Here is a 13,723-nt window from a genome sequence, read left to right as displayed (position 1 = left end):
AAGGAAAGAGCAGAAAATTTACTCTGAGTCTGGAAGATGAGAAAGATTATGAGAAGCCTGAGAAAGAAGAGCCAAGACATACCTAGAAATATGGGTCTGATAATTAATAGTCCTAAAAGCTAGGGTAGCCGAAGTATAAACCTTCTTACTCAGCCTATCCATGGTTCTACTGCCCTTGTCAGAAGGCAGTAACTTAGACAAAGGAAGCAATTGAGATGACTTATCCAAGGCTACAGACACCACAGAGGGGTCAACAGCAGGACATTTAAACAAAAAGGAACAATCCTCAGGCACCCTATAAAACCTATCAGACTTTCTGGGAGCAGGGGGCAGAGAATCCGGGGCTTTCGAGGCAGTGGAAAAAACATCCAATAAAGCAGGCAAGACAAGAGGAATGGCCGCAGGTTTAGGAGATTCCATCTGCAATGACTCATAGTACTTCTTATGGATATCCAAAACCTGGGCACAATCCCACTTAAAAAATTCCATCATCCTAGAGTTTGTGTCCCCAAAGGAAATTTCCTCATAAGGATTATCTAGAGTATGAGAATCCTCCTCCTCAGACCCGTAGTCTAAAGGAGATGGAATCTGGGTAGAATAAGCAAGGGAGTCATCATCAGAATCCATCTCAGAAGAATGCAATCCTCTGGGCCTTTTAGGGGAAGACGAGGACCATGGAGGAGCAGAAACTGAAACCCCTTGAGGAGGCCTCAATGACAGTAAAGCATTAAATAGCCCCTGAGTAAAGGCCTTCCACTCACTTTGTGGATCCCTAGGAACAGAAGAAACATGATTAGTTTTCTGTTTTTTGTTTAACGGGACATCTGTCCTAGAAACCTGAGGAGGCCCAGACTCAGGATGGCATTCCACAATTGCAGTAGGAACCTCTTCCCTAAAGAGAAATTGCGGAACCTCTCTAGACCCCTTTGAAACAATCAACTGTGGTTTCCTATGAATGCCTGAAATGGACGCCTGCAAATTCTCATTGGACATACTGCCTTCCAGATTCTCACAGACTTCCAAACCCAGATGTGGTAGAAGAATCTGACAAAACAACCGGATGAACCTCCAGGTTCATAATAACCTCAGGAGAAACTCCCAGCAGAGGCTGGACAGTGGAAGATTCCAGTCTTACCTTATGCACCTTCCTCTTCTTCCCTTACGGCTGACCCTCAGAGCAGGAAGTTCCATCCATAGTATCTGCAGCAAGAAGCTTAAGACGCTGGTGCTCAAGATACAAGAAAAGGGAAGAAAGCCTACTACGAAGGGTTTTGGGGACAGCACCTAGGCAAAAAAGACACTTATTGTGACGGTCTTTATCAGGAATCAGTCTCCCACACTAGGATTTACCCTTCTTGGGTGACATTAACTCCAAACAGCAGAAAAAGTAACTGAAAACCCAACGGAGTACTTATCTGAGCTGTGAGGACTCCAGCAACCAGGAGTAAGCACAGGAGCCAACAAACAGAAAAACAAAAGGGGGGGGGGGACATTCTGAGGATGGTACACCTGAACGTCACCTTTATGCCCTGCCCCCATCCCACCATCCCAAGCTCAGGAACCTCACTCGGCTTTCCTGAAAACACTGGAGAATATGAAGGTCTCTCCAAACACCTTTATATTGGGTGACTTCAAGTACCCAAACATAGACTGGGAGCACTACTCAAGCTCCAACACCCTAGCCCAAAGGTTCCTAGAATTTATAAACTCAAATGCTATGGAACAACTGGTCACCACTCCCACAAGAGGGGAAAACATACTGGACCTGATCATCACAAACATGGGGACTCTATGCTCCACACCAGAGGTATACCCCTCATTGGTAAGATCGGATCACAAATTAATCTCTCTGGACATCCACATCCCGACCCCACCACCAGCCCAGAAAACCACAGTGAAAAACTTCTCAAAAGCTAATTTCATACTTCTCAAAACTGAGGTGAAATCATTCAAAGCCCCCGGGCCAGTGGAAACTATGGCCCAAACTGCAGAATCATTTATAAATGCATTCTATGGACATCTTCAGGAATGCATGGATCATGCAATCCCAAATAAAACCAAGACCCAATCCTCCAAAGGCAGGCATCCTGTCTGGTGGACCCCAGCCATAAATACGTTATACAACAAAAGGAGGAAGCTACTACAGGATAGAGCAAAATCACTTAAAAAGAAAGCACCACTGATCAGTACTAGCAAAAAAACTACGGTCCCTCATAAAATCATCCAAGGCCAGCTTCGAGAGAAAAATTGCAAAAGACACTAAAGATAACCACAAGGCCTTCTTTAGTTATGTTAGGAACCTGGGTGGCAACTCCCAGATATGTTCGGAGTTAGTCCAAAATGACAAAAAATACACTGAACCCACAGACATTGCCAACATCCTGGCGGACAGGTTCAGTGCAAACTTCTCCCTCCCTTCCCCCCCAAAAGAGCAAATATCTATCCCAGCAGAGAGTTGTCTCCCTGGCATCTCAAATGCTCAGGTGAGAGCTGCCCTTTCCAAAGCAAAAAACACAGCATCAATGGGACCGGATGGTGTCCCGGGCTGCGTCCTACACGAACTCCAAGAAGAGCTAGAACCTCATATTAGGTTACTGTTCAATCTCAGCCTTACTACAGGATATGTACCCAAGGAATGGCGTACAGCAACAGTGGTCCCACTCCACAAAGGGGGTGCCTCAACGGACCCTGGTAACTATCGCCCCATAAGCCTGACTTGCCTGGTCTGCAAAGCTATGGAGCGGATCATCATGGAACTCATAAACAAAGACATTGGGGACCTACAGATGCTAGATCCTACACAATTCGGCTTTGTTAAGGGCAGATCCTGCCTCTTGACCTGGTCGACTTCTTCGGAAGTCACCAAGGCCATAGATGAAGGGAAGGTTGTCCACACAGCCTACCCAGACCTTGCAAAATCCTTCAACACCATACCCCACTCTGGCATCATAGATAAGCTCTCCAGCTTAAATATCAACCCCTATGTCATAAGATGGGTTGCAAACTGGCTCAAAGACAGAACCCACATGGTCAGAATTGTGGGAGCCATGTCAGACTCCAAAGCAGTTACAAGTGGCGTCCCACAGGGCTCAATCCTGGGACCGCTCTTGTTCGGTATATATTTTTCTGAGGTACAGGCCAACACGGGAGGACTATGGCTGACCAAGTTCGCAGATGACTGCAAACTGGGTGCCATAATCGACTTTCCAGCTGACACAAGCATCCTCCAAAAGGGTCTCACAGAGACGGATAACTGGTGCCAAAGCCATGGCCTAAAGCTAAACGCCAAGAAGTGTATAGTCATGCCCTTTGGGAAAAACAAAGTGCCCACAAATTACCACATAGGCAGTAATCCATTAAGTACGGAGGAAGTAATTAGGGACTTGGGAACCCAAGTTGATAGTAATCTCTCCTTTGACAACCACATTGCCAAAGTGATTAGAAAGACCTTCTATATAGCCCACCTTATCATGAAAGGATTCACATTTAGATCAAGGGAGGTCATTGTGCCCCTTTACTCATCACTCATCCGGCCCATAATTGAATACAATGCCCCATTTGGGATGTACCTTACCCGACACCTGCAGCAACTGGAAAGACCCCAAAAGTACCTCACCAAGAGGATCAAGGGTCTCAAACAGATGACCTATGCTGCTTGGTTAAAGAAACTCCAGCTCTACTCAGTTGCATACCGCCTACTTAGAGGCGATCTGTGCCTGACGTATAAAGCCATGTCCAACCCAGAATTAACGGACATGCTCCACCTCAAAAAATCCAAATCCACTAGAATTACGTGCTCAAGGGACTTAAACCTCAACACAGAAATTAATAGGACATGCTGGAGAGACAGATTTGTAACCCAGAGGCTCCCAGCACTCTGGAATAGAATCCCAGTCCATATCAGGCACAGCCCCTCACTGACTCTCTTCAAGAGGAATCTTGACGAGTGGATGGGAGATCATAGGTTCACCCCGGGGATCACTTCTGTGTCACTACTAGACAGAGGCACAGTAAACTAACCTAAAAAGGGCACCGTTAAACCCATTTTAAAGGGGTGGCGAAAGCCAAACACAATCTGGCTAGGCTGATAAATGCCCTGGGGCATATAGCTTAGTATCAACCTATGAAGGTGACGTTAAGCGTACCTTAAAGTAACAGTAGACTTTGGTAAATTGGCCAGACAGTGGGCTTCACCGCAGGAAATCCCATTTGTAAGGAATACTGCAGTGGTGAATATAAAGACATCTACTAGTACAAGGAATATGGGTTGCTGCATTTTTAATGCTCTGCTCATAGAACATGATTCAGTATTGTTTATGACTTTATAGTTTTCAGGAGCAAAATGATGCAGCACAGAAAATGTACAGCCACTAGGAGTGTACTGAAGAAGAATAAGCTGGTTGTAAAGAAGGAGAATGCACTTCATGTGGTTATAGCATTACGTTTCAATACAACAGGTGAGGCTAAAACCGAGAGAAAGGCGGGCATATACAAACAATACTGAACTTCCGGTACAACCTGTTGGCCAAGTGAAATGGAAACCAATTAAACCTGTTGACTGTTGGGCTGGTCGCACCGGAGACAGAAAGCAGAAAATTATTAGTTTAGGAAACCAAAGAAGGAACATGAACTTGGACTACAATATGTTGGTAGCTGCGCAGCGTGCGCTTCTCCTACTTATTTTGGGTAAGTCACTTTACTATACACATTGCTATTTTTTAAGTACTTTTTACAACCTATAATATTCGCCTGCCTTCTAGTTAATGGAGTAACTAGAAAAAGCTAATACTGCTATGACTTTTTTATGAAGTCAATAGATAATGTCGCATTTAATACTTCCGTGACACGTGCCTACGTCATTTTCCCGTCTTCGTTACTTTCCATGGTCGTCGCAGCAAATAAGTGCGTTTGTTTACGCGTTGGGCGTACATTTCAACTGTCCCAAAACTTTTGTTCTTATTTTTTATTATTATTTTTTTGTTTGTGCCTAGTAATATTCATGGTTTTCTGGCAAAACTGAGAATTGAAGTCATTAAATAATGGTAGACGTTTGAGTTTCATACAGCATATGTGTTAAAGCAGTTCCTGACAAGAATATCGAAATGCCATCACTAAAATTATACCGGGCATTAATATTATAGATTATTGTAATCCTTCGGGGAAACACACCAAAATACATATCAATTTACACAAGTTCTGCTGTTTTGTTATTATATGGACTTTGGGACTACGTGATTGTACTAGCCTGTTTAAAAAAAATGTCCTTTTCTAGTTCCCATGGATGACACTGCCAGATAACATCAAGACTGTGGTGGCGCTTCCTGGAGTCCTTCTGTTGCCTAAATCGGAACCATTTTAAACCTGGTCAAAGCTAAACCCCGCCCAACACCATGTGCGCGATGATTTTTTTTCTGTGAGTGTGAGAATAAACGTCATTAGATATGCTTCCTCGTATCCTCCACATGAATATTCCTTTGGGATTGCCAGATGAAGGATGGCTATTAAATTGTCCGTTGCTTATTCTAAATAGCAAATATAGTTATGTATTTGTATTTCCCTAGTAGTGCGGTAGTAATTGCGTAAAGTTAATATGGATTACCGAGTTTGCCTCCTCTACTCTTAGCCAGTGACGTACCATAAGAACTGTAGTCTATAGGTAAAAATTAAAAAGTTGCTTATGTATACCTCATCTGTCCATCTTTATATACCTCTCAACGTGGACAAAGGCCCATGAAAAATAGGTACAAATCTGTATGCTAATTAACATAAAATTTACATATTATGTAACCTCGCCCATTACAATGGAATTGTGGGATACCAACTTTCAAACGCAAACCGAAGAAAATACAACCAAATGGCCTAGAGTCCCCCTGCAGCCTTACCAATATGTCATTACTTGGCTATTTTGCCCCATTTACCATAAAAACTGTAACGTGCATACTGCTTTACTTCTACAGTGCATACTTCTCAATCTCTTGGGGAAAAAAATCTAGGCAAAGCCTAAAATGGGGGGGGGGGGGGCAAATTTCAATGTTGCTCTTACAAACTTAGAAAGTTCATAGACTTATAGGTTTGCATTATCGTGACTTTTCCGAAGGATGTGGAATCTTAAACTCAAATGTTTGTCATTATTTTATTACTCCAATCCTCGTGTATTTGCCAGAGGCAAATTTCAATGTTGCTCTTACAAACTTAGAAAGTTCATAGACTTATAGGTTTGCATTATCGTGACTTTTCCGAAGGATGTTTATTACTCCAATCTCGTATTATTTGGAGGCAAATTTCATCAATGTTGCTCTTACAAACTTAGAAAGTTCATAGACTTATAGGTTAGGTTTGCATTATCGTGACTTTTCGAAGGATGTGGAATCTTAAACTCAAATGTTTGTCATTATTTTATTACTCCAATCCTCGTGTATTTGCCGGAGGCAAATTTCAATGTTGCTCTTACAAACTTAGAAAGTTCATAGACTTATAGGTTTGCATTATCGTGACTTTTCCGAAGGATGTGGAATCTTAAACTCAAATGTTTGTCATTATTTTATTACTCCAATCCTCGTGTATTTGCCGGAGGCAAATTTCAATGTTGCTCTTACAAACTTAGAAAGTTCATAGACTTATAGGTTTGCATTATCGTGACTTTTCCGAAGGATGTGGAATCTTAAACTCAAATGTTTGTCATTATTTTATTACTCCAATCCTCGTGTATTTGCCAGAGGCAAATTTCAATGTTGCTCTTACAAACTTAGAAAGTTCATAGACTTATAGGTTTGCATTATCGTGACTTTTCCGAAGGATGTGGAATCTTAAACTCAAATGTTTGTCATTATTTTATTACTCCAATCCTCGTGTATTTGCCGGAAAGGGACATATATTAGGGGAAACGCACCGAAAATATGAGGCAAAAATCTGGACATTCTGCGAAAACTCGTGCAGTTGAAGGTTTGCTACAATTAAAACTTTATTTTACACTTTATAGCACAAACACTAATAGACATCTGTTAAAGCAATACAGTCTCACAATGAAAGTAGACTTGGCATTTTTCTGCCCTTGAAGCTCATATGCATTGAAACAGTGTTGAAACCCAAATTAAAGAAAATGCATCTGGCCAGTGATGGATAAAGATTACCTTTGGGCTGTTTGCAAATCATAGGTCCCTTGCACAGAAAACATTCATGTGTTCTTTGATACACTTTCCTGACTGTATTAAATTAACTGGGAATGTAGAGCGCTGTTTAAATTTATTGTTTTGAACATTTTTCCAGTAAGCAATGAAACAATGCATAAACCAATAATGACAAAACTGCCCAATTCAGAACATTTCCATCATAAAAGTCTACTCAAATTTCTACAGACCACCAGTATCAGTCATCTAAATAATTCCACATTAAAGAGATCTGCAACTAATGAAGAGGTTGCTGCTAGCAAATAGCTTTATATTTCATTGTTTCATCTACAAGTAAAGTGCCTGCTGCCCTTACATTAAAAAGAATGATAAGCTAGTAATATTTCAATAGGGAATGAATGGCAAACTGATAACAGGCTCATAGTTACTAGGTATCTCCGCCAAAGGAGGACATTCTCAGGACTGCAGCATCCACCCCCTTTAAAAGTACAACACAATACAGTATCAGCAATCCATCTACATACTGTGGGTCTGTTGTGCTGCTAACAATACAAGTAGACTTTGCATAAGCAGCACTAAACTTCTCTTTGCATGAAGAACTGTGCAGCACAAGAAAGCAGGAAAAAGCCAAATGTAGGGGGGGGGGGCACATTTTAAAAGTTGCTAGAATAAAATGTTGTTACCATGTGATTCCTGAAAGATGGGAAAAACAAAACTTAAATGGCCATCATTATTTTTGAATTCAATTCTCACTGATTTGTCAGAAAATCAATTTTTTTTTTATTTAACATTTGTTTACTAAGAAAGTCCAACTTGGAACAAAGCCAGTTTTCAGCAGACTGCAGACATATGTCTTTGTATCATGGAAGGAAACCAGAGCATCCAGAGAAAACCCACACAAACACATGGAGGACATGCAGACTCCACAAATCTGGCACTTCAGCTGAGAATCAAACCAGAGAACCTCTTCTGTGAGGCAACAACACTACCGCTGCACCATTACACCATCTGAATTTTAAGAGGAACAAACCAAAAGTATGAGCCAAACATTCCAGACAGTCTGTGAATTTGTAAAATTGAGAGCTACAACTCCTTCAATCAGAAATATGGGTAGGGAACTCAGGCTCTTGCTCCGTGTACCTAAGGTACAGGATTTGAGCCGGAGTAACCCTAACCACCAGGTATACCTAACTGGGGCATTTCACACAGACACATACACTACTCAGACCGGACCTACACACTAAAGCAGGAGACCTGGTTAATTCACAGCAGAAGACTGGACCTGGTAAACACACATCAAATATTAAAGTAAGAATAATTCAAAGCAGCAGACCTGGTTAATTTACAGCAGCAGAACCGACCTGGTAAATGCTTGCAGCAGAATACACACACGTCAGTGCTTATCATATCACTTCAGTGTACACACATCAAATGCTTGCATTCCGACAGACTGTTCACGGAGCTGACATCAATGTGCACACCTCTGCACATGATGACATCAGCCCAAAAGCCGGAAAGAAATTTAAAATCTGGGAAATTCGGAAATTAAGGGGTGCCACTCGGGAATCGTGGCATCCATTATTTGGAACTCAAAACTGGAGAAATTCAATATGGTTGAGAGGTTTGCGAGTAGATGAGGTAAAGGGCAAAACATTACAAGTTAAAAAGCAGATGTGATGCATGTTAAACTGCTGACGCAACATGTACTAGTACTGCAAACTACCAGAAGCAAAGCAGATGACCTCTTAAGTGGATGACCTCCTTAACAAGTAACTAACTAAACACATAAATTAAAAATTAATGGACCAACGGAAACTGGCAAGATTAGCAGTAAAAATCGTTCTGTGTTCAGAGAACTATGTTTGCAACAATTAAACACCAAACCTTCACTTGGTTTGGTAGACAATTTGCATCTGCTTCACTGTCCCAAAGTCCAGTTAATATTAAACAATGCTAATTTTAATTCCATTTCACTGACACATTAAAGTAAGATATAATGGAAAAGCGTTATCACAATGTTTATTACAATGTTTTAACTTCCATAGACAGGTAGATGGATGGATGGATGGATAGACTCAGATAAGCACTACAAAAACACAACAGGTCTACAAATCAAGGTTAAGGAATTAACAATACAGCCATAAAAGTTCTAACTAGAATATCACATGCACAGAACTAACTGTACAACCTTACAGAATCATAGCAGAAACCAAGCATTTCCATCTGTTTTTCAGGAGGATAACAGATTAGCTTAACCAACAAAATTGCCAAAATTTACCAAAATGTTGCTACGTGTATCAAAACCTCAAGGACTTTTACAGTTAATATAGCTTGTACACATCAGGCATTCACAGGCTGTTCCTGTCCATTATTGACGTAGGTGCCCAATCGGTAATAAATATGCAATTTCCCATCTAATGGTCTATTATGTTTGACTCATTTGAATATGGTTAGTGATGAACTTTGCTTCACATGGATGGGAAGCCTGATCCAGAGAATGGGGTATCCTTTGAGAGAGATACCTGCCCCTCCAACATGTTCTGTTGATGTCTGAGATGAAGTTTAGGTATTTCTGATGTTATTTTATTTTGTAGATGTGCAACAAAGACATCAGTGTGGGATCAGGGGATGGCTTATAAGCTAGGGATAGATCGACAGTGTGCATAGGACTTATCTAATTCCTGTATTCTTTTTGTGAGAAACCACTGTGGTCTCTCTAGCTGTTACAAGTGCCTGGTCAGGTACATGCCAAAGGGTGCACTGTATTCAATAACTGGTGTGTTGAAAGTTGAGTACAGTGGAACACTAACATCTATAAACCTGGATGCCCTGAACTTATTTATAATTTGTGCTAAGTAGATTGATTTTTTTCTCAGCACAGTAGACAAGTTGTGGACAAAGGTAGAGTTACTGCTGACATGCATTCGCAGATCACCACTGCATCTACTTTAGGGGTCTATTGTCAATGTGGCAGTTTCCAGAGGTGTCCATCTTCCCAAAGGGTGCTATTATGCATTTTTTTGGTACTTGCGTATTATCGCAACCAGGTTCCAAATATTTCATAATGTAAAAGTACATATAACCTTCAGTATTAATAGAAAGTGAAGTCCACATATTTTGATTAAAAGATAACACTGGGGTAAGTTAGATTTGTAAACATTGACATTGCTATATGAGGCTTACACCACTTAAAGGGTGATTCACTACATGTAATTACCACAATTTGTCACATTCAAATACTGGTAGCAATTGACACCAAATTGATAATTGTACCAACAGTTTTACAGCAGTTGTAGGACAGAAAAATGATATAGAACATATCACAAAAATAATTACTGCTGCCCGTTTTTCATTGTTACACTTTACTTGCAATTTGAAATGGTAAAGTACTGCACTGATTATGTTCAAATGTTAATTAAAAAGGAAAGTGAAAAGCTTCTGTGAACAACTGCAGGCAGCCATAAAATAAAACATTGCTGGATAACAGTAAAACTTTGACAGAAAAAAAACAGAATCTTTCACCGGATCTTTGTTTCAGAGGGCTACTTCACATCAGTCAAGGATCGGGAGTACCTGATGTCAGTCTTTAACATTATAACGTGGAGTCACAGTCCCTTGTTTAGAACCTGGTTGCAATAATACGCAAGTATCCTTTTGCATTTAGGTTTAGTCCGTGGCTCTATATCTTTAGGCAATTCAATGAGCATGCCTAGTTTACAGTCATCTGCCAGAGGCTCTTAATGTTTGCCTTGACATTGAAGCAGTAGATGCCAAAAAAGATGGGCCCAAGCACCAATCCCTGTGGGACTCTGTTAGTGATTGGCCTCTTTGTGGAGGTGGATTCCCCATTCATAACTTCTTGTATCTTATCAGTGAGCCAGCTGGTTATCCATCAGATGATGTAGGCAATGTGCACCGTTTGCTCTCAGCCATAGCTTTAGTGACCTTCTCAAAGAAGCCCCCCAGGTTAAGTAGCATCCCCTGCCTTTGACAAAAACTGAACTGGGTAGAGTCCATTGTCTGTAGGTTTCCTAGATAATTGTTTGTCAGAGCCATGATAATTCTTTTTATAACCTTGCATATGATACTAGTTTATGGGTCTGTAATTCCCTGGGTCTGTGGAAAGCCTCTCTTTATGTAGATGGATATCTGTTGCAGTCCTCCATTCATTTGGCACAAAGCCTGTCTGGGGGCTTTGGTACAGCTTCTAGCAGGCCTGACAAGTCATGTTTCATGCTGTTCAGGAGACATCCTGGGATGTTATCAGTACCCACTGAAGCAGCTGTCTTGGCCTTGGAGAGTGCAGTGAGGACCTGCTCCCTAGTGGTAGTTGGTGGATATATGGTGTCTGTGGGGGGTAACTCTTGGGTGGTGATGGGGGGAGTAAAATTGGAGGAGCTAAATTTATTAGCAGGCAGATTTGCTGTAGACCGTATCTCCATATAGGTGGTTCATTCACCATTAGTTTAGCACAGTGTTGGTTGCTACCTTTAAGGTTGTGGACATAATTAAAGAAATCCTTGTGGTTGTTTTAGGCTCAGTAGGTTATTTTGAATCTTAAATTTGGCTGTGGTGGACTTGATTAGTGCCCTGAGTAGCTTGTTCAGTTTTATGATGTAGTTTTTTGGGCAACATCCTTCCTATTTTTGCTCATGATTTTCTTTCTTTTGGGATACAACTAATTTATACTGAGGTACCACCAGGGTGGCTTTTTTTTTTTTTTTTTTTGGCAGTTGTCCTGTGTTTATTTTGGGTAGGTGTAGCTGTCTCTGTGTAGTAATTTTCATGATTGTACAGGGTTTCTGTTTAACAACTCTGCATAAGCAACAGTGTTTTTATGATTTGGGGAGGGGTTTGGAATTTTGCCAGACTTTCGCTTGGTTAGAGATAGTTAGCTTTGTAGTGTTTTTTTTTTTTAATATTCTGTGGTTAGCTACAGTCCCAGGCTTAATATTTATTTCAAAGTAGATGCCTTTGTGGTCCAGCCTGACCCATAAGGACATTACACTAGGGGAGTGCATTATTCCCCCATGTTTATGGGGACCAGATCAAGGATACTTGTGCCCCTGGTGGGCTTTTAGACTGTTATGTTCACAAAGTCCTGGAATCTCTGGGCCTCTGTTTAAGGTTGTATGTGATTCCCAGTTAATGTTGGGATACTTAAACTCACCAGTGAATATTGTGTTTATTTGAATTGAATGGGGAAGTCTTCATTTTGTTCAAGAACATGGTATGGTTTTCCTGGGTCATGGAGGGGGACATATAGCTTGCAAGGATGTAGTATGGGAATTTATTTATGGTAAGTTGGATGTGGAAAAACTTTGTGTGTGTCAAACTGTTCTGAGATTTGTTCATGTTTGATGTAAATTGAGACTCCTTCACCTTTAAACATTACCCGTGTAGTACCTGGTCTAAATGTGTGGAAAGCATTATAGCCTTGTACTGCAAGAGTGCTCTTTGTGGCTGTAATACCAGTCTTTGTAAATGCACAAATGTCTATATTCTTCAGGATGAGGAGAGCTTGCAGGGAGTGGAGTTTCCTGTTTACATTCTTGGTATTTAACAGTAATACCTTTAGATTATTCTGAGTTAGTTTAGCTATTTCAGTGGGCTCATCAGGTTGCCACTGCCTAAAAAAACAAGGACACTATGGGGTGCCCAATATTTGAAAACCCGGTGGGGGATGCAGACAATCCCTGGCAAAGCAGCGTGGTCTGTCTACCATATCTCCCCCAAGCAGGCGAATATTGTACCCCTTTGGAGAGAGAGCAAAAATTAAGCCAATTATTATAGTAAATTTTCATCTGTTGTTATTGGCATCATACCTGCAGAAGGTAGAATGCAGTTCAGTGCTTGGCTTATACTGGCCTGGGACCCACAGTCTGAGAGCTCTACACAGTCTGTCTTTTATGGTGTAAGTTAGTGTATGACAAGTCTGTCTTCATATAGTCCAGGGATATACTCTTTTATGGTGTAAGTTAGTGTATGATAAGTCACCAGGTCTAAGTGTTTCTTTCTTGTGATCTTTGCTAGCCTATGATGAGCAATAGTGTGGCATTCTGTGTGAATCTTATGTGATGGGTTTACAAAATTATTGTTGAGGCCCTGTTTATTGTAGAAAGCGCGCAGTGTCATATATTCTAGGATGAATGACCAGGGTCTACAGCACGGGGGATCACGGCATGATCACGTTTTCTGTGGTGAAACGTCAAGGTCCACAGTGTGGTCACAGGATTGTCCTGTATGCCAGTTAAACAGTCAGCCAGGCAAACAGCATATTACATTACAAACAGCACAGGTTCATCCATCACGCACACACACACTGCACTGTACAGCAGTAGCTCAGTTACTCTCCCTCCTGACATAAAGACAGTCGTGGGCACAGCACAGGTTCATCCATCTCACACACACACACACACACACACACACACACACACACACACACACACACACACACACGCTGCACTGTACAGCAGTAGCTCAGTTACTCTCCCTCCTGACATAAAGACAGTCATGGGCACAGCACAGGTTCATCCATCACACACACACACACACACACACACACACACACACACACAGACACACACACTGCACTG

General features: G+C 41.3%; 1 protein-coding gene across 1 annotated transcript in view; it reads left to right on the top strand.

Annotated features, from left to right (window-relative positions):
- The first annotated feature begins 4,246 nt into the window (after positions 1 to 4,246).
- MPZL3 (myelin protein zero like 3) overlaps positions 4,247 to 13,723 on the top strand; it is a 135,380-nt gene continuing 125,903 nt past the window's right edge. Inside the window, exon 1 of the mRNA XM_044080876.1 lies at positions 4,247 to 4,686. Within this exon, the coding sequence (XP_043936811.1) occupies positions 4,626 to 4,686 (61 nt within the window). The 5' untranslated portion in view covers positions 4,247 to 4,625. The remainder of the gene's footprint in view (positions 4,687 to 13,723) is intronic.

This window comes from Protopterus annectens, chromosome 8.part0 (assembly GCF_019279795.1).
Source record: "Protopterus annectens isolate FY-2018-M chromosome 8.part0, PAN1.0, whole genome shotgun sequence".
Taxonomy (NCBI): Eukaryota; Metazoa; Chordata; order Ceratodontiformes; family Protopteridae; genus Protopterus; species Protopterus annectens.
Note: the sequence above shows the minus strand (reverse complement) of the source record. Positions and strands in the feature narration are given on the sequence as shown.